Raw genomic sequence first — 23738 nt, 5'->3', positions numbered from 1 at the left:
CTAAATAAAAAATCAAATGAGGAAGAAATACCTTTGGTGAGGAGAGCTATGGGAAAAACAAGCCAGGGCGAAGTGAATTGCGATGGGAGGGCCCCCATTAGGGGGAGGGGCTTCTCCACAAAGGCTTGTCTGCAGAGATGACATTTTGAGCTGCCGTTCAGATGAGCAGAAGGAACCAGCCATTTGAAGCTCTAGGGCAAGAACATTCTAGGCAGAGGGAAGAGCAAGTACAAAGGCCCTGGCCAGTGAAAGAATGCCATGGCTAGCTTGTCATGAGTGAGGGGCTAAGGGTTATAAATGACAGATGGGGGTGAGGTAGGGGTGAGGTAGGGGTCAGGACCTAGCTCAGTGCTGGCAGCCTGTGATTCTGAGATGCAGTCCCACTGTGAACACTTCTCTACCCAAATACAGCACTGTTAGATGTCACATGGCCCTGTAGGTAGATAAGAAGGGGTCCCAGGAGTCTTACTGGGGTGGGCGTGGTACTTGAGGCCCTGGCAGGATCACAGAGTCTGAAATCAGCATGGACTGTAATGGCACGAGTGAGCCAATGCAGTTTTAACAGGGAGATGAAGGCCAAGTTCAACAATCCTGGTCAGCATGAGCCAACATGAATCCATTTCCACATTTGCAGAACCACGGATAGCTCCATAAGACCTATTGCTTCAAAGAAAGGAAAATGGGCTTTTGTGAAGCTCACATATAAAGGCTACATAGACCCCATAGCCTAGAAATCCTGCTTCTGTGGAAAGAAGCCACCAGGAAATCTGCCTATAGAGGTAAGGAATGCGTGTCTTTTAAATAGGGAAAGAAAAGAGACTGAGAGAGCAGTTCAGGGGTGGAGGGGGCTGATCCAAAGTCAGCAGGCTTTGTCCTGGCGGAAGGCAGCTAGCCAGCCTTCAACAGGCCTTCCCCTGTGTTGCTGGGTCTTTCTTGTTGTGTTCTGATACAGCACCAATTAATTCAGCTCAGGTTAGTAATTCTCAAAGATCCAGACAGCTCTCACCTGTTGTTACTAGCACACTGGCATGTGTATTCTGCAAGAACGCTGTCCTCCTGGGCAGGCTGGAGCCTCCACTCATTTCGATTTTGTCAGATCACCCTTCACCCTGAGTCAGGTGGCCTCCAGCTTGCCTCTGTGCAAAGTATTGCTTCTCGTGTGCTCTCTGTTTAGGCAGGGAGAGCATTGTCAGCCATCACATCCACATCAGGGCCCTCTCACCTGCAGCTGTATCTCTGTGTTCCTGAAAACAGCATTTTAACAAATGCGTGTTTTCTATTTAACAACTTTGATCTGTCTCTCATTGTATCCTACAGTCTTTTTTTTTTTACCCTTCATGCTCTAGTGACACAACTTGCCTGAGTTTATTAATGGCTTCTTATCTCCCCTCCATTGCCTCTTCTCTGTTCTCCTCCACCTCTGTGAGGCACATGCCACTGTTGACATGTCCTCATGGCCACGGCAGCCTCTCCTTCCTTTGAAGGAAGCCTCTTACAGCCTCCCTGCTTCCCTGCTGCCTCTTGGCCCTACATGTGTCTCCCCAGCAAGTTCGCTCCTCACTCCTCCCTTTGGAGCTCCTACTTGTAGATCCAACCATCCTCTCTGGGCACCAGTTCCCAAGTACTCATCTCCACCCTGACTTTTCCTGCCCCCGTTCCTGGACTCTGGAGCATTTGTACCCGAATAGTAACCATGGATAAAGCCAAGTTTCTCCCCTATCCTCATCCCCCAGCTATGTCAGACTACCCTGTGGGTGCCCCATCTCCTACACACCCAGGCTTCAGAGTCATCTGTGATCCAGTTCCCTGTTACTCAGAAGTTATCTGGTCATGTGGCCTCTAGCTGCAGTGGAGTGTATAGAGGATGGAGGGGACAAGGAGGCAGCAAGTGTAGACCTGGTGAGACCATGATGGGCGTGAGGAGAGAGGGCAGTGCTGAGAAGAGCAGATTAGAGGGGTATCTGAGAGCACAAGAGATTGAAGAAGGTGTTTAAACACAGATGGGGAGGGTTCTGATAGAAGAGAGATTGAAAATTAAAACAAAGAGAAAGGATCCTTGCTAGCTTCCTCAGAAGGATTCAGCAACACCCAGTGCTGCTGGTAACAACAGCTAATCCAGTGATCTTTCAGTTGGAGATACTGGCCAGCATTGGAATGAGAGAGGCCAAGGTTTGCATTGCAGCATTGTTTGTAATACCAAACAACCATTAAATATTTCTGTTTATTGCAGTGTGGATTGGTAAAAGTAGATTATAGAACATCCATTCAGTAGACTGTTGTGCAGCCTTAGAAAAGAACAAAACATGATCTGATAAGACAAGTTCTAAGATACTGTCGAATGAATAAACAAGATGTGACAAAATACTGTGTCTACTAAACTGTCATTTGTGTCTTTTAATGGGGGGGGTAGAAATATTTATATTCTTATTTGCCTGTGTATATATCAAGACACAGTGGAAGGAGACTGGGAAACCAAACATGGTAGCTAACCGGGGGGGGGGGCGGTCCTGGGCAAATGGAGAGCATGAGTGGTGGGAGACCATTTATGGTATATCTTTTTACAGTTGTAGATTCTTGAGCCATGTGCATATATTATAACCTCTTCCAAAATTTCAAAAAATTGAATTTTTTTTAAACACCTCAAAAGCATTTCAACCAATGAAAGTCCTGTTGTTTTACCAAGGGAGATTATTTGATTTCTCTAAATGTCCATTCCCGAGTCTTTTCTGGTAGTCCTGGCTTATTTTCTTTCATTGTGGAAGAAGTATTTCTGACCTATAATTCATGTTCTTCCCCTCAGAGAACTTCTGCCAGTGCTAATTTTATTAGTAAAGCTTGATACAGTTTTCCTACATTTCTTTCCCTTTCTCCACACCCTCCCCAAAGGCTCTATATATTCCTTACCAGGTGAGATAATATTCAGGAAATTCATATGAATAATTATTTACCTTTAATACTTGAATTCTTACCCTGACATAACTTCATAATTGTAGGAAAGCATTAAATGGAACTCTTGCCTTTGTTATAAGAAATATTAGGTTCAGGAGACCATATCTTTAAGACAGCAACCAAGTTGACGCTGAGAAGCTGACACAGGAGGAAAAATTAGCAGAACATTTTATGTGGCAGGAAAGAGAACTGTCTTGAAGTTCTATTTAGAAGGCTGTTTGAAAATGTAGAACTGGGCAGATACTCATCTCCCAGGGCATCGGAAGAAAGACCTGAGAGTCTCAAGTGCCCCACAAGGGGGCGCCGGTCTGCAGTGGTGGCCACTGCAGCAGCGCTCGGTAGACCAGCTGAAACAGGTGGTCACCTCGCGTTTCGTTTCGGTACAAGTCATCTTGCATTCAGAAAAAAGAAACTTCAACGGAATGGCAGGTAGCTTTGGCTGGAATAGTAAGATATTTTCTTTTTTCATCCCAACTTCTCAAGCCTGGAATAGGTACTCTTCATGAGACCCCCTTCTCTTTTAATCCCATTCTCCAGTAGTCTCAAATTCTGTAGCCTGTTTTCAGCAAGTACCTTTCCATCTGTATTTTTTAGGCAAGATAAGCAAGAGGGTGATTTCCTTGTCAGACTTGGAAGGAAAACAAATGCCTTTCAAAGTAGACTTTTTAACAGCCTTGCTTTGATACATTAAATCATGGGTTCATAATGAGGATTTTTACCCAATTCAGACACGACACTGGGGAGGGAGTCATAGCTGGACATCACAGACCACTGTGATTTCAAACTCTCGGCAGGTACATCTCCATTTATGGACGCGCTAACAGCCAATGGAACAACCAACATACAGACATCTGTTACAGGAGTGACAGCCGGGAAAAGGAAATTTATTGACGACAGAAGAGACCAGCCTTTTGACAAGCGGTTGCGTTTCAGTGTGAGGCAAACAGAAAGTGCCTACAGATACAGAGATATTGTCGTCAGGAAGCAGGATGGCTTCACCCACATCTTGTTGTCAACAAAATCATCAGAGAATAACTCACTAAACCCAGAGGTGAGAGACGTCCCTTGGGCTGCTTTGTGCTTCATGTTTCTCCACGCCCTTGTTTCCTGGCCAGGCTGGACGGAATCGATGCTCTTTGTGCCCTCTCTTTCTGGGCCGTAGTGCGGCCCTGCCAGAAGGTAGGCAAGAGAAGGAAGGTGTGGCAGTCTTGCCCCGGACAACACTGTGCCTCTGGTGTAGCCGGGCAAGTGCGCATGTGCATGCCCGCCTCGTTCTCCAGGGGGCGCAGGCCTCCCCCAAGACTCGAATATGAAACTCCTGTGTGCGCATGCTCGTCTTTAGCTTGTCGTCAGACTCTCGAAGGATTCTTTGTTCGGACGAGATTAAAACGGCCCCGGGCCCCCAGTTCCATCTTTCCTGTGTATCATCAGCATTGTGGTGGGAACTTCGTTCCCGCTGCAGTGACTTGGGCCCCTGTCCCTTGTGGGTAGTAGCTGGTAAAGTTGGCTTTCACAATCCAGGGAGACTGCTGCTTGCTTGCAGAGGTTCAAAAACGAACTCAGAATATCTAAAACACGGAGTTTTGGAAATTTATGCCCTCATATTTGTTTGTTTTCCACTTGTGAAAAGCTAGGTCAGGCTTTCTCCAGACAAGAAAACCAAACTCCACAAAGCTTGTTTAAGTCTGGCCAGGGTCACAGGACAAACCAGTTCAGGGTTGGTCCCCGGTACAGTTTTAGACCACAGAGTCCTTCATTGGTTATTTGCGCGTGCTTCATAGAGGTCATTTTCAATGGTTTTGTGCCCTTCTAAAACAACTTGTGTTTAATATATTTGCACACCAAACTACTGGGTTTCTGTCCCAAGTGTGGTAGGCTGGTGTTTAAAAAAAAAAAAAAAAAAAAAGGGCACGGAACCCTAGTTTCTTTCAACTGGTTGAATGTGCCACCTGCTGTCCAAACTGTAGAAATGCCAAGTGGATATCCTCTAACTTGCCTCATCTACTGAGAGTCACAATGACCAGAATATTAAGATAAGTTAGATTTACATGTCTTTCTAATTATATTCTGTTCATAATTAGACATGTTACTTACTCTGTCCCCAGCATTCCAAATCTCAGGTTATAGGAAATACATTTGTGAATTAGTTTAAATTGTGGTAGATACAGGGAACAATATCAGTACTTTCTCTGGGTCCAGATTTTCCAGTAGTAAAATGCTTCTGGGATTCTGTATCAGAAATACTCTTTGCCACTTTAACTTCTGGTGACTTCCAGGTAATGAAAGAAGTGCAGAGTGCCCTGAGCACAGCTGCTGCCGACGATAGCAAGCTTGTGCTGCTCAGCGCGGTGGGCAGCGTCTTCTGCTGCGGTCTCGACTTTATTTATTTTATACGGCGTTTAACAGATGACAGAAAAAGAGAAAGCACTAAAATGGCGGAAGCTATCAGGTATGCATAAGTGGTGTTTTCTAATGGTTGGTTTGAGTTCTCCCTCCTTGTGTACCAATCCCTGGTAGTAGGTAGTACAGGCTCCAACAAGCCTTGTGAGTAAAATGCATGTCTCCCTTCACTGAGAGACACTGGTATCAAAATTAATTAAATCATCTGTCTTTTCTGTGGGCCTGGCATTAATTACTGGTTGCCTTGAGCAAATAACTGATTTCAAGGCTGGCTCAAACCCAGTGAGTGCTCAGGGAATGTTCTAATGATTAGCGTGTACAATAGCATATAGCCAGAGTTTCCATTATTATACTATGAGCACGTTCTGTCTTCGGCCCTTAAATAAAGATACATTCTCTTTCACATAATAATTTACCATTTGCTTACTCTGAAATAAATTGGCTAGGCTTTATGACAAGCTGGTTCCATAACATCACCTGAAAAGTTTGTTTTAGTACAAGTAGTACTCATTCTTGTTCAAGTTCATCCTGAGTTCCAGCTGCCCATAAAACTAGATCTTACAGAGTGAAAAGTAAGAGTTCCTTTTCTCTCACATGCTCCCCTCCCCCAGAAGCCCACCTTCATTTATGTCTTCCCAGCCTTTTTCTAAACGCTGTCAAATATGCATCACATACATATTATAGATAATACGAATTTATTTTTAGTTCTGTTAAATAAATGGAATTATACTGTGTGTTATTTTGCAACTTGCTTTTAGATATTTCCATCTCTTCCGTTTGGAGATTTTCCCCTACTATCTCCTAACATTACAAAAAAAGCTTCCTTAGGATCACCTAGTTCTGTTAAGCATATACAGGTACATATTCTGTTTCCAAATCCCTCACTTCTCATGCTAATCACTGGAAGTATAATCAAATGTATCTAATTATTTAGAAATTAATTTTATTTATGAAACCCAGTCACCAACCAGGAAGACCATTGGACTGCCCTACCCACCTCACTAAAATGACCTATCCCTGAATAACCCCTAAGAACGCTTTCCATATGCTTTTGCCTTGATAATGTACAGGGAGATGGAAACTTAGACACACAGACGTGCAAAGAAAACTTGGTTGGATCCTCTCCAAATCTCCAGGTACTTGGTTGAGTTGAAGTTGAGCTTCTTTGGGTGATTATTGGGCTCCGCATGGCTGAGACCCTATGCCAGGACCTTGGGAGCACAGGGCTTCCTGGTCCCCCAGGTCCCCCAGACCATCCTGGAAGTGCACGTCAGTATTGGCGGGAGTGCTTTATTCTATCTTGGTGGGTGTGGGGTGGACCAGGGAAGCTGGCAGACTTCCCAAGGTGGCTCTGACAGGTGCTGTCCTAATTGGCCCATCAGAGGAGCCCTGGAACCCCGTACATTAGGGTGTCAGGGCATTAACTTGGCCTTTTATAACATTTTTAATAGTTTTCAAAATTGATCTGTTTTCTCACTGTGTACAGATAGATGTATGTATGCATACAAGAGGTTCCTTCATCTTTTTGAACATTACTAGTTTTTAGGTATCATATGGTAATTGTTTTTCCAAAAATAGTTTGAAATTTTACCATCTGTTTTAATTAAGTATTGTGTCTGATCTAAGTAATTTCAAACTTGTTGTATCCTAGATAGGACCATCGTGTTACTCAGTTTCAAATTAAACTGCTTGATCAATACACATAATTCCATGACAGACTGTCAGTACTTCTAAGACAGCTTGTAGATTTCCTGATGACTAACCCATCCCAGCCTTTCAGGATGAATTACTTAGGTTTAATTTTCATTTTTTAAATACAAACTACTATGCCTCGGGCAGTGACTTTGTGGATTTTCTGTAAGTGCACACTGACTTTACACATAATACTATGATTTGGGGAGCTCTGCTGTAATAAGAAAATCAGACTTGTCGGTCAGTGCCTTCTGCGTTCTGGCTTGTTTCTCCCTGTAGATGCTCCCTGAGCTCCACTTCTTTTTTTTTTTTTTTTTTTAAAGTTTATTTATTTTGAGAGAGAAAAAGAAAACACAAGTGGGGTAGGGGCAGAGAGAGAGGAAGAGAGAATTCCAAGCAGGCTCCGTGCTATCAGCAGAGCCCAACTCAGGGCTCGAACTCTTGAACCATGAGATCATGACCTGAGCAGAGATCAAAAGTCAAATGCTTAATCACCTGAGTCAGCCAGTAACCCCCTGAACTCCACTTCTAAATTTCAAGTGACTCAACCCTAGTCCAGCGACTCCTCCCATGTTGAATTTTCCTTGACAGTGGCTGAGGTTTGCACTGTTGGGATTAGAAAATGCAGAGGAAAGATGGATCAAGAGATCTCATTTGTGGAATCTTTCGGTAACTTCAGGTATTTATTTCAGGTAGTTGCCCACTCCCATTTCTTCTCCAGACCCTCCCTCTCTCCTGTCACTTTCCTCTCCCCCAACAAAAAGCTTTTCTATGCAAAGGCCAAATCCTGCTTTAGGGAAACCCACTTGGTTCTTCTTTAAATGAATATATTTTTGTCAATGTGAATTTTCCTTTATGTACTCTGGCAGGACCCAAAAATAATTAGTTATACCAGATTCACTTAACCTTTGCTCTTGCTCATTTGCATTTAAATTAATTTTTATATGTATGAGATAGGCTTTACACATAAAGCTGTATATTTGTTACTTCTGTATGTCTGGTCTTGAATTCCTTAAAACTTTGGAGCAAAGAACATCACTATAGCAAGGTTCCCCTATAAGAAGTGGGAAGTAGAAAGGTTAGGTTTGAACATTAGATTGTCAGGTATCTACTACACCTAATTCCATTCTTGGGGTTGCTGGTCATAACCAGTTTGCAGATCCATTATAATAAAAATATTCAGCACATTAGTGATAAAAACATAATTATTTTGAGTCTGTTTATAACATTAGGCTTCTGAGTCTGTGGGAACCACTGGCTGCCGCTTAGTGTCTGAAGCACCAGGAGCTGCCTGGTCCCAGAAAGCAGGCATCTTCCTCCACCATGGAGTGAGAAGAGCAGAAATGTGGGGAGACATAAAGCAGACCAGCAAATGTCCCCCAGAACCTGACCTCTCCCCACTTTAGTCCTATCCAGATATTCACAGTGAAGAGAGGGCTCCCTTGAAAAATGACCATGAACTTGCTGTTGAAACTTAATAATTTCTGCATGCTTCATTTTCCATTTTCCCCAAACAGTTTCTAGACTATTGTTCTTGGGTGATTATCTGACTTTTTTGGTGATATCTGTGAAGTAGTAAATGCTCTTCAAAGAAATGGATAGAAGTTTGCTTTTGTTTAATCATAAGTCTTTTTAAATTCATTTTATGACAAATACAATCTCCTTCCTTCCCCAGCTATACCCAACACAGCCTTTATAGCTCAGTTCACAGATAATTCACAGGAAGCTGAAATTCAAATTTGGTATGTTGCATTGCACACATTTTGGACATTCATGCATTTTAAGTTCCAAAACATACGTGCTTTCTGCTCTCCTCCCCCCCAGAAGCAGTGGGCAGTCCTTTCTTGAATGCCAGCTCCTGAGAGCTTGGTCCCCAGGCCCGAAAGCTGCCCCCACCTTCCTGTCTCTGGTTTGATATGTGGCTTACTGTGCAACCCCACGTAGCCAAGGCTTTGTGGCTCTGGGAAGTTTCTACTAAACAGGAAAGCATTTCTAGGAAGTTTGTTGTTGTTCTAAACAGATTTCTCTGTGGATCATGCTAGTTTCTGACATGTCAGAGCTCACACGTCAGAATGGTCGGCTCTGTCCTCTGAAAGGGAAAGATGATCTTCGGTCGAGTGTGCCAGTTAATTCATACCCCTCCCAGAAGCAGCCACCGGTGTTAGATTAAGTTATCATTCCAGGCAAAAATAAAAATAACTGGGAGTGTGGAGGGGGAGATCAGTTCTAAACAATTTCTCCAGACTTTGATTTTGCAACATCTACTTTAGAAGCATTTTTTTTCTTTTATGCAAACAGAACGTGAGAAAGAATGCTGCTATGTCAAGGAATTAATTACTCTAATTATTAATTATAGAGAATTTGACCATTTCTCTATAAAGTCACTTTCTTGTTGCAGTATTTGGTCATTTCTTTCATGTTACTCTGCCATCCCATCCATGGTTTCCAGATGTTGTTAGCATGGGAACAGTTCCTACTAGGCCCCTGTTGACATGAGGCAGATGAAAGCCGGGCGACTCCAGGGCACCAGGGGACATATTTTGAAAACGTCTGCTCTGCATCATGGAGATCCTTTTGAGAATCATCAGTAACTAAGCTCAGAAGATGTATTTCCATCATGTCATTGACCCCAAATCTTCAAAAGGTGGCACAAGCGAAGTAGCTTCATGTAAATTGTATACATTATTCCAAGAACCTATTTAAAAGGTTGTCTGGCTCTCTTTGTATCATTAAAACCCAGTGTGATCTTTCTAACAGTGCCTCAGGCTCTCATTTAGAAAGTCTTACAGCAGCTCATTCATTTGAATGAGTCAATTCTCGTTCAGTTTGAAGATCCCACAAATCTTAGGGGACCTTGGGGGCTGGGCTGAGGTCTGCACTGGCCACAGGGTGCCTTTGAGAACAGTCCCTGGAGCTGGGCATGCAGACTGCCAGATTCTGCAGCACATTGTCTCTCCCGTTCCTCACACACGCATGTCCCAAAACTCCCTCACCTGCCCTCCTCCAAAAAAAAAAAACATAACCTCTCATGTCAGTATCTGGGGAGATGGGAGACCATCTAAGATCTAAGTCAGCATTTTCAGAGATGACCTGAATAGATTTGCTCCAGCTTTTAAGTTACCAAATTACAGAGAGCAACCAGATTGTTCTCGTACTGAAGACGGGGTCAGGTTTAGAATTCTGTAATTCTGATCTAGAACTCTGACTGCCCTAAAGGAATGACCTTCCATGTATGTTGGTACATGTTTGTCCTTTTTTTCACCGTGTGAAATCATAGCAAGCAGCAACCTCTGAACATAAAATTGGTTTCTAGTGGTAGGAAGAAGATGCACATTACCAGTATGGTGTGGCACCAGCCTACCCTTAATTGAAGAGCAGCCTACTTTTCCAGTCTGATCCTAAAACAAGTCCAGAAATAGCACTGGCTCAGTTCTGTCAAAATCCACGTCCTCTGTGAAGGCTGCCCAACCACTAGTCCTGCTCTCCTTTGAGATCCTGCTGTAATCGTAATCTCCACTGGGGTACACAGTGGTGTGCAGGCATGTGTCTGTGGTGCTTGCTGTTCTTTCTTGGGTCTCCTGTCTTAAACCAGCCTGGAAGTTTCTTGTATATACATCCCTCTCCCAGGTCATTCCATCTAATTCTTTTTTTTTTTTTTTTAATGTTTATTCATTTTTGAGAGAAAGAAAGAGAGCACTAGCTGGGGAAGGGCAGAGCGAGAGGGAGACACAGAATCTGAAGCAGGCTCCAGGCTCCAAGCTGTCAGCACAGAGCCCGATGTGGGGCTCGAACTCACAAACCATGAGATCATGACCTGAGCTGAAGTCAGATACTTAACCAACTGAGCCACCCAGGCATCCCATCATTCCATCTAATTCTACATAAACTCAGGAAATATCTGTGGTTTCCAAGTAGTCAATGAGTTGTCTGAAATCACATACCAAGTCCAGACTCAGACCACATAGGTTCTAACCCCAACCCCCTAGTCTTCTCTTAACACTGCACTGTCTTGGTATGCCCCATGCCAGTTTTTCTTTGGGAGAGCGTCTAGATTGGTCACCTGAAGCCCACAGTGTGTCTTAAAGGGAACAAAAGTTGAAGAGAAAGATGGATTGGCCTAGAGCCAGCTGCAAATCCAAGAGCAGCCTCTGGCTGTATGTCACCCATGATCTTCACATAGGTCCTGTAGCAACAGCCACTCTCACATAGTGTCCAGGGTATTGTGAAGCCTTTACAACACACAGTACATAAGTCTCTGGGTCACTTCTGGAAGAGGGCCTTCCACGAATCTCAATCAACTTGTACTGATTTCCAAAGAGTTTACATCTTGATATATTGAATTCTATAAAAGTAGACTTTTCTGTTGCTCAAATACACAATGTTTTGAGTAATTTCCCATTTATTTTTCATTTTAGAAACTTCGTGAATACTTTCATTCAGTTTAAGAAGCCTATTATTGTAGCAGTAAATGGCCCAGCCATTGGACTAGGAGCCTCCATATTGCCTCTTTGTGATGTGGTTTGGGCCAATGAAAAGGCTTGGTTTCAAACACCCTATACTACCTTCGGACAGAGTCCAGATGGCTGTTCCACCGTTATGTTTCCCAAGATTATGGGAGGAGCATCTGTGAGTACCTCTGTTTTTAAAAATTATTCTAGAAAACTTCCTAAAGAAATCTAATTTGGTTATTGTTTTTTCTAAATATATACAGGGTGTCATTCTGAGGAGACTTTCCATCAGATGCACTTGTAGTTCAATCCTGTTCATTAGCTCATATTCTTAATTCATGAAATCATAGGAGGTTTTCATGTTTTGGTTCATAGAACGTTTATTGACACTGTGTTGCATTATTTCCTAGAGAAGGGCCTTATTTGGTGAGGAATCTATCTCTCTGCATAATTGACACTGATATCTGCTATTAGTAAATACCCAATTTGTAACCCAAACAGCAGTGTGCAGTCAAAAAGTTCTTAACCCAATAACCTGAAATCTGTACTTTTTAAAAAATTTTTTTAATGTTTATTTTTGAGAGAGAGACAGAGTATGAGTGGAGGAGGGGAAAAGAGAGAGGGAGACACAAAATCTGAAGCAGGCTCCAGGCTCCAAGTTGTCAGCACAGAGCCCGATGAGGGGCTCGAACTCAGGAACCGTGAGATCATGACCTGTGTCGAAGTCGGACACTTAACCAACTGAGCCGTCCTAAAATCTGCACTTTTAAGGGAAAGCAATGAAAGGAGCAAAGTTGTTTAGGATAAGAGAAGTCTTCCCATCTGATTGTGGAGTTTTTTTTTTTTTTTTAATTTTTAATCCATCCATAATAAGGGTTTGTGTTTGTAGCTTTCGATTTTTCAAGCAGCTACACACATTGCATTTCTTACTCCTTGAAGTAGGGCATGAGGTGGTGTCATGGGTTGGGGTCTCCACAGCAGACATGGAAGTGGAGTCTGGTATGGTGGGGAAATATTAGTCTGTACCTGTGGGCAGGATGGCAGTGGTTGGGGGACTGGACAGAGGGAGGGTTGGGCCACCATGGGAAGCTCTGGGACATGTATGGCCTGTCATAGTTGACCCACAGTGGGCTAAAATGGCTAATTCCTTTATGTCCATCATCACCGAGTGTGGGCTGCCCAGGAAGAGGGGTGTGACCATGGATGAGGTGGCTCTGCAGCAGAGAGAGTCCCTGAAGGAGCTGATGGCTAGCTGCCAACGGCACTCCCAGCAGCTGGGACAAGACCTCCCCTGGACAGACTTTGGCAGCACATCCCCATGTCCACCACAGTCCACCCCTTGTCTCTTCAGATCCACCTCTTCATACACATTTGGAGGGGGGCCACTTGTCCTGGGGGAAATGTAGAGGAGAAGGATTAGCCATTGGTAACTCTTGCAGGCAAGAACCACCTGCATGTTAAAGTTAGAGGAGGGGCGCCTGGGTGGTGCAGTCGGTTAAGCGTCCGACTTCAGCCAGGTCACGATCTCGCGGTCCGTGAGTTCGAGCCCCGCGTCGGGCTCTGGGCTGATGGCTCAGAGCCTGGAGCCTGTTTCCGATTCTGTGTCTCCCTCTCTCTCTGCCCCTCCCCCGTTCATGCTCTGTCTCTCTCTGTCCCAAAAATAAATAAACGTTGAAAAAAAAAAAAAGTTAGAGGTAAAGGCATGATGAGAAAATGGATATTTTCATCCCCTCATTATTTATGGTGGGAAAAATAGTAACTTTACAGTAGGGAAGCCTGGCAGGCACCACCATACTGAGTGATCAGAGTTCCCCAGAAATAAGACCGTCATTGGCGCTGACCTGCAGCATGAATGGCACAGCATCGCTCCACCAGAGTCCTGACAGTTGGGAGTCCAATCCAGAGAGAGCACCAGGCAAGCCCCGACTGTGGCACAGTCTCCAGATACCAAGCAGGGCCCTTCCAAGGTGCCACATGGTCGGAGAACTTGCCAGAACACCAAGGCACTGCCCCACACTGTAGGGGACAGACGGGCCTGACCACTTCATGCAGCATGGGATCTCAGACACAGTTCTGGGTCAGAGGAAGGACTTTAATGGGAAAACCAGCAAACTTTGCAGAGGGTTTGTACTTTGGTTCATAGTACCATGTTGATGGTAATTTTCTGTTTTTGATCATTGTAAGAAGTCATGTAAGATGTTAACATTAGAGGGGTGAGGGGTTTACAGGAACTCTGTACATTGCTCTTATGATCTTTCCAGAAGTTTAAACCTATTCCCCAAATAAAGTTTAAAGGAAAGAGGAAGAAGCTTAGTGGGACCCATATGGCTCCCACTGCCACATCTGGTCTCAGGACCACCCCCATCCTTGTCCTTTCCCTTCCTGTTCTAGTCCCAAACTACCCACAGCTGGCACTGCCGCTGGCCTCGGTGGCCACGTTGGTGGTGGAACACGGGTCCCCCATCCCATGAGCCCTGAGTTGCTGCACTTGCACATTCGTGTCTGCAGCTGGGTGGGGGAGGACCCAGGGGCTCCCAGGAGGCACCAGGTGCCCAGGTAGCAGTCATACCCTTAAGGTCAGTAGGACCCTTGCTGTGTCCACTGGCCACATGTGCCCCTTCCGGAACAAGCAGAGTCCAGTTTCGAGGGCCAGAGGCTCAATGGCCCTCAGATCATTGGTGGGGAGAGGGGGGCCGCACCTGCTTCCTTTCTTACCCAGTCCCAAGGGTTTTTCCTGTCGGGCACCTGGTACTGTGTCAGGGTCTTTGATGCACTCTGTACACTGTAACTCAGAGGAAGGTGCCCGTCTTCATGTACACACCTTCAAGATAGTACTCCGCCTGTACCTCACACCATTCCAGTGCTCCATCAGCAGTGGCTTCTGGAGATGACAAATATGACATAGCCAGAGGGTCCCCATGGTCACAGGCCTGCTCCCACACCCTCTTTGCTGTGAGGGAGTTCTGGCCTGGCACACCCCATGGTAGACTGGGCACTTTATGCCCACTCAGAGAAAGGTGCTCATGAAGGCAGGAAAGCAAACCCAGACCAGAGTAAGTGTGTACTCCTGTGACAACAGTCATCGTGCCACCAAGTAGCCGACCAGCTGGTCTCCTCAGGAGCGATGCCAGGCAGGTGGTCTGGCATCGGTGTCTTGCTGGAGGCCAGATGTTCAGCGGCCACAGTAGCTGAATCACCTCGATACATCAGACCCCATGCCCTTGAGCTCCATCCCTCCCACCACGGGCACTCTTGTCTGCATGTCTGTCATGCCAGCACTGGGGCAGCCAGCGACCAAGGCTGGTCTCATAGAGCTGTTTTCTTCCTCTCTGCAGTGGGTACTTTCTCCTGAACACCAGCATGACCCAGCCACATACACATCTCCCCAGTCATCTGCATGCCAGAGCCCCTTGTCCCCTGACCAGGCCCCTGACCAGCCAGCCAGGCCATTGGACACCGCCCTTGGTCACTGTGTGTTCTAACCTTGATCCACCTCTCCTTCCACACCAGGTGGTTGACAGGCACACCCCCTATGTGTCAGTGTTTTCCTTCATCATTATCTTGTCCAACTACAGCCGGGTGAGGCACTGGTGGGCTTGCCGTCTGTTTCAGTTTGCACATCCGTACACTGGGCCAACCCACCCACAAACCAGGCTTGCTCATAGAGAGTCCCCCATACGGCTGTAGGCTTGAGCTGAGGCAGGGCACTGGTGGCAGGTGACATGCGGGTCTAGGCTCCTCTGTGCCCTCTGGTGTTCTAGCGGGCCTGATGGAACTCAGCTCCTGGTGGACCTTTCCGATGTGTGGTTATTTGATGTCCCATGGCTGTGTGTTCTGCCTCAGCCAGCATTCAGTAAAAACTCCAGAATTGTTTTTTAAAAAACACATTCTTCTCTGCTGTGACCAGCACAGCCATACTCCCAGCATAGGGGCCTACATTGTGATCATGTCTCCGGCATGTGCCACAAGCTCCTTGAGCTGTCTTGTCACACCCCATCCAACAGCCACGGTGCTTCTGACATCTCAGCCACGCTTGGTCTGGGCTGCCACTTCCCCCATGCTCCTGGGAGCCATCCCAGGAGCAAGGTCACACCGTCTCATGGGGCACTTGCCAGGGTATTAAATCTTGTATCTCAGGAGAGCTCCCAAATCCGCAAGATCCCTGTCCCACCCTGTGATCTGGCTCCGTGTCAAGCATCCTTAGAATTCAGCCCCACATCTTCTTGCAGCTCCTCTGAGGGAGGAAACAAGTTACAGGCCTCGTGGCCAGGAGAGGAAAGAGGGCGGGACTTAAGGGAAGCGATACCATCTTGCAGAGCCACATAGAGCAGGAAGGCCAGACAAAATGAATGCCTGCTCTTCATCAGGTGCATTTCCCCCTCCCTGGACAAGTTTTGAAAGGCATCACTTTTTACTTCTCCTTGTGATCTACTGGTATCACATGCACAGTGATTCTCAGCCAGGGCGGTGTGCCCCATCCCCCTCCTCCTGGGGGACATGCCTCAGTGTCTGGAGACTTGATTGTCACAGCTGGGGCGATGCTGCCGGGTGGAGGGCTGGGTGCTGCTCAGTGTCCTCCAAATCACAGGACAGGCTCCTCTCCACAGAGCTGTCTGCTCTGAATGTTTTCAGTGCCCAGGCTGAGAAGCCTGCCTGTGAAGCAGGCACTCAAAAAGTGCAGAGCATTTGACTAAAACCTTTGTCCAGAAAGTAGTAAATGCTGCTGGGGTGAGTCAGGCTGTGACGGCCCTCATTGAAAGTGACCACCCAGGGGCGCCTGAGTGGCTCAGTTGGTTAAGTGTCCAACTTTTGATTGTGGCTCAGGTTACAGTCTCACGGTTCGTTGGGCTCTGCGCTGGGCATGGAGCCTGTTTGGGAGTCTGTCTTTCTCCCTCTACTGCTCATGCTGTCTCTGTATATAAGAAAGAAAGGAGAGGCAGGAAAGAAAGGGAAGGAAGGCAGGAAGGAAAGGAGAGAGGAAGAAAGAAGGTGACCACCCAGATGCCACATCCCCTTCTTGAGCTTTTGGTGTATGCAAGCTTCCAGCTGCCTGAGGCAAATCTACACAGGTTTGGTTTTTCACACGGGATGTGGTGCAAACAAAACTCTGCACGCAGGATAAGCCAGAAAGGATCACGTTCCCTGGATGAAAAGAGCACGCAGCCAAAGCAAGCTGTGAGAGCTGTCCTTTCCTGTAGGCACAGACTGACATCTGTGGAGCTAAGCTGCCGTCACAAGCTGTGCAGCAGGTTAGCTGAGGACTGTATTCTTCCACATCTTAGCTCCCTTTGTCCCCAGGAAACATGCGGGGCATGCCTTCCTGGTGCCATGTGCCACAGTGAGTTCTGTGGCTTGGGTGCCATGAGTGACACCCAGCAGACCCTCACTGAAGAGCACACGGAGCTGGTGATAAAGCTGGCAGTTCTCGCTCCTGATGGGGCGATGCTGGAGAAATGCCCAGTGAATGGCTGACGTCCTCACCCCGAGTTTACTGGGGAGGCTGCTGCTCTGGGGAGTTGAGAGCCTGACCTGACAGAGTGAGGGGCAGAGCCGTCACCTCCTTGAGGCTCAAAGCTCCCCAACCCATCCCATCCAAGCTGATTAAGTTTTCTCACTGCACCTCTTAATGCGTTTTTTTTGGCTGGAAGAAAAGGGGTCCTTATTTCACTTTTCTCCAGCATTTCTCACTTGTCTGGGTAAACTATAACTTTTTTATTATATTATTTTTTAAAGATTTTTAGTTATCTCTACACCCAACATGGGGCTCGAACTCACAACCCTGAGATCAAGAGTTGGCATGCTCCACCAACTGAGCCAGCCAGGCGCCCTCACACTATAACTTTTTAGAAAACAGTTGGCCATTTTGGAACAAAACAGCAGCCAGGAAACTGCCAGTGACCTTGCAAATCTGTTTCTTGGGTAGAAGTTAGAAACCTGTCATGTTAAAACTACTGGAAATTGAGCATCTGAGAACAGTTGAGAACATGCTCCTTCACACTGACTGTATTTAGTCTTACTAATCTTACGGTGTTCTTCATTGACTATAATTTAAACCAACCCACTGCCTGTACTTCCATGAACATTAGAGTCAGTGCGACATCCATGTCTTGGGAAAAGTCAGAAATGCCCTCTGTTGTCCTGCACCTCCACCCATCTGAAATCGAGAAGACTAAGTAGGGAAAGACTCTTCAGGGACAGCAGCCACAGGGTCAGTCTGGCTCTGAAAGGAGGAAATGGTGGCAGTGACAGCTCAGCACATGGCAGGGGACTGTTCTGGCAGCCTAGCTGGCTGGCACAGACCCACAGGAACCGAGGAAAGGGATGGAGGAGAGAAAGGAGGAAGGGAACACTGGTAGGGATGTCACTCCAGGGGACAAAGCATAATATTCAGAGAAGTGACAGGGTCACTCCTGACAGGCACACATTCGCATCCACTAGGCGAGCTAAGACCCTGTGGTTCCAACCTGGTCTTGAAGACATATTTCACACTTAAGTGATGTAGTTGTGGTGTTGTCTTCACTATGTGTTGAGAGTAAAAGAAGCACAAACGAGGAAAACCACCAAGCACTTCCTACCAAGCCATTCCATCAGCACTCCTGTCGCCCTTTCTCAGTGCTTTTGGCTCTGTCCTCAGAGAACTGTCTTAGCAGCTGACAGTAAGGTTAAATCAGGTTTCTAAATGCATTGTTCTTTTTGGCCTTCTTTTCACTGAGAAGAGGTGCTCAGTACAGGGGTTTTCTAGAACATCTCCAAACTCTTTGAACACTCGTGACTTTGTCCAAGACTCGGCGCAAGTAACAGGTCTGCATTGGACCTCGTAGTCCTTGTAGGCACCCTGTTCTCCACCCTGTTTTGTATTCTCTGCCTGTGTGGAAAGGGTAGTGAGTCAACCAAGCATTAGCTTTGCCAGCTGTTACTTGTGTGCCCTGCACTCTGTGCATTTCACATGCAGTAAATGTCTCAATGCATCTATAGGAGGCATAGAGGTGCTGTTAACCTGGAGATACACTTAAATAACTTCATGCCCTTTTCATAACAATATTTTACCTCTTTTGGAAAAAGAAGGTCACCTCCCAAGAGTGTACTTTACCTGAGTCCCAGGAGATGATGGTCACGTCTTCATGACCATCAGTCTTCGGGAAGGTTAGCAGTGCAAGATCAACTGCAGGCAGGAAATTGTCACATCAGAATAGTGTGAAGTTTCTTTGTCAGGTTTTCTCCCTATTTTGATATCTCTGCACCTGTTATGTGAATGGGATAAAATCTGTGCACATGGTGTTGAGACCTTGAAAATGATGCAGAATCCAGGACAAAGTTAAAATCAATTTCATATATATACGTACACACACAGACACAAATATACTTTTTTTTTTTATTAACAAATAACAAATGTTAGTTTCCTCCATTGAGTCATATGAAGTAACAATAGTCACACACTCCTAAGCAGACCACAGTCATGGTCATTTTGGATGCATTCAGGTCCTGGATAGTTTCTTACTTTAATGTCCAAGTGGTAAAATGTGGCCTTCCAAGTTATACTCTAGGAGAAACACTGCACATGGAGGGAGCATTGTCTGTGTATATGGAGAAGAAGCCACCATTGGCCTCTCAAAGATCTAGCAAATATTGGGTAGTGATTCTGTGACTGGTGTAGATCCCTGACACAGCAAATCACCTAGCTTTGCTTATGCCTCCATTTCCCAGGACACTGTTTTGTGTATTAAGTGTCTTCACGTGTGGGAATGGCTACCACTGGGCAAGAGGAAGCAGCAGGAGGGGCACATGCCAGTAACTTCAATTACCAACAAATAGACCTTCTCTAAGTTAGATTTCTTGGTTGTTCTCATGTTATTCTGTATTCCGTCATAAAAGAAACATTTTACGTTTGTGTGTGTGTGAATTACCAGTCAGTATGTGACTTCTCATCTGCACAGTGGATTGTGCCTTGTTGGGTTTATTCTCTGCCCACAGGCTGCAGATGGAACCCCGAGGGCACGCAATGAGTCCCCACCAGGGCCTGCGCCCGTTCAGATGCCCACCCTTGGTTTGAATTCTTTTAGATGAATTTTCAGGTTGGGTCTTCTCTGCCTGCCTCTCCCTCACATCTCATATGAGTCTCAACTTCTCTTTGTTTCAGGCAAATGAAATGTTGCTCAGTGGACGGAAGTTGACGGCGCAGGAGGCTTGCGGCAAAGGCCTGGTCTCCCAGGTGTTTTGGCCCGGGACCTTCACCCAAGAAGTTATGGTTCGCATCAAGGAGCTTGCCTCCTGTAATCCAGTTGTACGTGGAACTCGTTCTCTTACATATGTTACTTTTTTTTTCTTTTTTTACCATGACCTTCCCTCCAGACAGCTCGCACACATAATAACGGTGTCTTCTGAGTCCTCCACATGTGCCCCTGGCATGGTCCCCTGCACTCGAAATGCTGGAAGAGCTATAATTAGTGCCATTGCTCCAGACCCACTTGCCTGTCTCCTCCCCATCACAGATGCCTAAGAGCGGAAGGAGTCCACATCAGTCAGGGACTTATCTCACAGTGTCCTATGAAACCCTACAAAAACCATTCATAGAGTTCTTTCCTGTCTCCCGAGCCCTTTCCTTTTTTTTTAATGTTTTATTTTGGGAGAGAACAAGTGGGGGAGGGGCAGAGAGACAGCGATACAGAGGAGCTGAAGAAGGCTCTGTGCTGACAGCACAGAGCCCGATGTAGGTCTCAAACTCATGAACCGTGAGATCATGACCTGAACCAAAGTCGGCACTCAACCAACTGAGCCACCTAGGCGTGCCCTCCAAAGCCCTTTCCTATACCATGTTTCCTTCCCAACTGCCCACAGTGGATGTAAGCTTTTATTTAATAAATGTTCTGGATAGGGACGCCTGGCTGGCTCAGTTGGTACAGTATGTGACTCTTGATCTCAGGGTTGTGAGTTCAAGCCCCACATTGGGCATGGAGCCTACTGTGTTTAAAAAAAAAAAAAAAATGATCTTGGATAATATTCAATCCGGTAACAATTGCATTTAGCAAATTATAAGGTAAACATCATTTAACATTAACAGACATGACTCCCATCTAGGCTCTCCCTGACATGAACAACGCTCACTGTTAAGATTAAATTTTGGTTAGAAAACCCCCTCAGAGGGTATTCGTAGAGTTTTCACTGAGCATCACGAGAGCTGGTGTCTGGCTCAGGGGCCACGCCAGCCTGCAGCAGCAGTGTGGGCCCAGGCCAGGCTGGTCTCAGTGGGGAGGGGGCCAGAAGCGGGTAGCACAGCTCTCCTGAATTTGAGCATTTGCCTGATACCTAGAGTGAATAGACTTCAGATGTATCTCAGGCCCGGTGTGCGTTGTGAAAAGATGTCTGGTAGCCTTTTTGACAGGTAATTACTCAAGCTTGCAAACTGCCTCCATAGCTCTGGGGACAAGGAGAGCCAGTGCTTGTGGACACGCACCCTTGCTGACTCACTGCCTGTGTCTGGTCCAGGTGCTGGAAGAGTCCAAAGCCCTTGTGCGCTGTAACATGAAGGTGGAGCTGGAGCAGGCCAACGAGAGGGAGTGTGAAGTGCTGAAGAAAATCTGGGGCTCGGCTCAAGGGATGGACTCCATGCTGAAGTACCTGCAGAGGAAGATCGATGAGTTCTGACAGCCAGGTGCCTGCTGGTGACACTGGAATTCTAGAGCAGCACACCTGTGGCACCACGTTGCCCTCCTCCTCCCTCACAGCCTGAAACAAGTTCACTCTTAGCTCACGCTTGGAAGCAGGACTTACAACATCCAAGCTATTTATTATCAAGGAGTTTTTAAGTACTGTAACTTTAAAATAAATAACTACAAAGCTCCTTTGTCCAAACGTCATTATTTTATACTTAATATACACACAAGTATAAAAGTATAATGGTGAGCTCTAGACTGCTCTTCGAAGCTCTAATTTTTGTTATCTTTAGCTAGTACTGTATAAAAAAGAAACGAAGCGTGTTTTGCTGGTTTCAGGTGGCAGAAAAGTCTGGAATAATGTTTGTTTCCCTTATTTTTTCTTTCTAGAACACAGAATCTAAAGGGTATTAGCCAGCCTCCTCTCTCCTGTCCCAAATAGAGATACAGAAAGATCTGAGGTGTGCCTTTGTCTCCAAAAAGGTACATGTATCTCAGAGGTGGAATGTCCTGAATCAAAAGTAAAACTTACCTTGTAGGATAAGTATTTCTGATGAAAAACCCACTGATGAACATACCGCCAAACTGAAATACACTTAAGATTCATGCTGGAAAATCCAATGATTCTTCCTTTTTAATATATCCAGTTCTTACCCAGTTAACATGAGGAAACCACTGTCTCTCCAGAAGAAAGCTTGTTTTGCAGTATTAGTGAATCACTGAATAGCTTAAGTACGAGTATCTAAGTTATAAGTTAGTCTTAGTGGATTTTAAAGAGTTTTTCTGACCCTTTTGAAAAATAACTACATAAGTGCTTCTTGTTGCTGGGTGAGAAATACTACTTTATATGCAGTTTTGGTTTTCTATTTGCAGATATGATTGATGTATTACACCAAAAAAAAGTATTTTTATGTTTATAAAGTGTAATTTTTAGGTTCACTTAGAATATATTTTATTTAATAAGTTAAAATTCTTTTGGCACACTATTAAATGCAGGAACTCCTTTAAAAAAAAAAAAAAAAAAAAAAGAACTACCTTATATTCAACGTTTAATGTCCCAGGTCTCTGCTTTCATATCTACGCAATATGCGGAGTAGAGTGTGGCGTCCAAGAGTGCCCTGTGTAAATAGACATTCACATTCCTTTCAGGAGTGGGGACTGATTCCTGATTACAGACGCCTATTATTAGTTAGGCTTCTGAGCTTGCAATCATATTGAATGTATGAAGAATGAAATAAAATCAAAACCTTATTTTTGTACAGTTTGGAAGTTTATACTTAGAACCGACCACCTCCCGGCCATGTGGAGAGCTGTACAGCGTGTAAATCTGCCTTTACCTTGGATTGGTTGGTGCAGTATTTTTGCATCTGTGGGACCTACTTTTTCGTTCAGTAGTTTGAACTATATATAATAAACTGTACAATCTGTAAAGTTTTTATAGAATAAATATTCAGCTGTGAAAACTGGTTAAATAAAACTAATATTTCTTAACACATTGGAAATGTTTGTCTAATTCTTCACTCCTGAAGTTCCTCATGGGACTTTTTTTCCATGAAGTATGCATGTGGGCATAGCACTCGTGCAGTTTAAAGAATAAGGAACTCTGTAACTGCACCTGGGGAGGAGCTACAATCTGACCGATATCATCCTCCCGAGTCCTGTCCACTTGACCCTTCCCCAGGTGACCATTTCCTGAACTTTGTGTCAGTCTTCTCCTTGCTTCTCTTTCAGAGATACATATTCCTAAACATATTACCTAGTTCTTCCTACTTCTGAACTTTACATTGTTATTACACATAAGCTTTGGTGATTTAGTATTGAGTTGTTTTTTTTAATATGTGTATGTAGAGTTGTAACTTATTCCATTGCCCAGACCTACAATGTAGGTGTTTTCATTCCTGTTTCATAGATAGGGAACCTCTAAAGTATGAAATACATGCCATAGGGGCAGGACCAGGCTTCCAGCCCAGGTGGCAGAACCAGTATTCTGGCATCAACACCATATTGTCTGTTTCCTAGAATTTAGAACTAGGGAACTAATTCAGTTCGGTTCTCTTCTATGTCATCCTGGATTCTGCATTCTCTACACTGGCCACATTCCCTCCTCTCTCAGGCAAAACTTTCATGTTCCAACTTCTGGCTCATGAATCGAGCCCAACTAGGAGGAAGAACTGACAACCTTAAATCCTTATATTCTTGCCCAGTGTTGGGGAAGGTGACAGGAAATGCTCTCTAATTTGGTTCAACTTCAGAGGAGAATTTGACAGGATCTAGCAATTCCATTTATAAGGACTCATCATAAGGAATGAATTCTTGCACAAGATAGGATAAAGATACCACAGGTGACTAAATTCGTCTCCGTGAATAGCTGGAAATGATGGGTTAAATAATTATGCCACACTGCACAATGGAATACACAACCATTAAAAGAATAAAATGCTTCTAAACCTTAGGTGAAAAAAGCATATTACAGAATAACTTATGTCAAAACATTCACTATATGCTTCTAAGAGATTAAAAAGATGTGCCCAAGAACTAGACTGTCTTCTTTTTATCATATCCTCTCCTCTAGGGCTTCCCCACTCTTGGATTTAAATAC

General features: G+C 45.1%; 1 protein-coding gene across 6 annotated transcripts in view; it reads left to right on the top strand.

Moving 5' to 3' along the window:
* Positions 1-22634, top strand: part of CDYL (chromodomain Y like) — a 240871-nt gene extending 218237 nt beyond the window's left edge. For 4 of the 6 annotated variants that reach the window (XM_045497545.1, XM_045497547.1, XM_045497551.1 and 1 more), the window contains 5 exons: positions 3744-4000; positions 5226-5398; positions 11457-11667; positions 19627-19770; positions 20973-22634. In XM_045497545.1, the coding sequence (XP_045353501.1) occupies positions 3744-4000; positions 5226-5398; positions 11457-11667; positions 19627-19770; positions 20973-21131 (944 nt within the window). In that variant the 3' untranslated portion in view covers positions 21132-22634. The remainder of the gene's footprint in view (positions 1-3743; positions 4001-5225; positions 5399-11456; positions 11668-19626; positions 19771-20972) is intronic. The other 2 variants (XM_045497546.1, XM_045497550.1) reach the window with 1 other exon arrangement.
* Positions 22635-23738: the final 1104 nt, after the last annotated feature.

Source organism: Leopardus geoffroyi, chromosome B2, assembly GCF_018350155.1.
Source record: "Leopardus geoffroyi isolate Oge1 chromosome B2, O.geoffroyi_Oge1_pat1.0, whole genome shotgun sequence".
NCBI lineage: Eukaryota > Metazoa > Chordata > Mammalia > Carnivora > Felidae > Leopardus > Leopardus geoffroyi.
The sequence above is the reverse complement of the archived record's forward strand: the minus strand, read 5'-3'. Positions and strand labels throughout refer to the sequence as shown.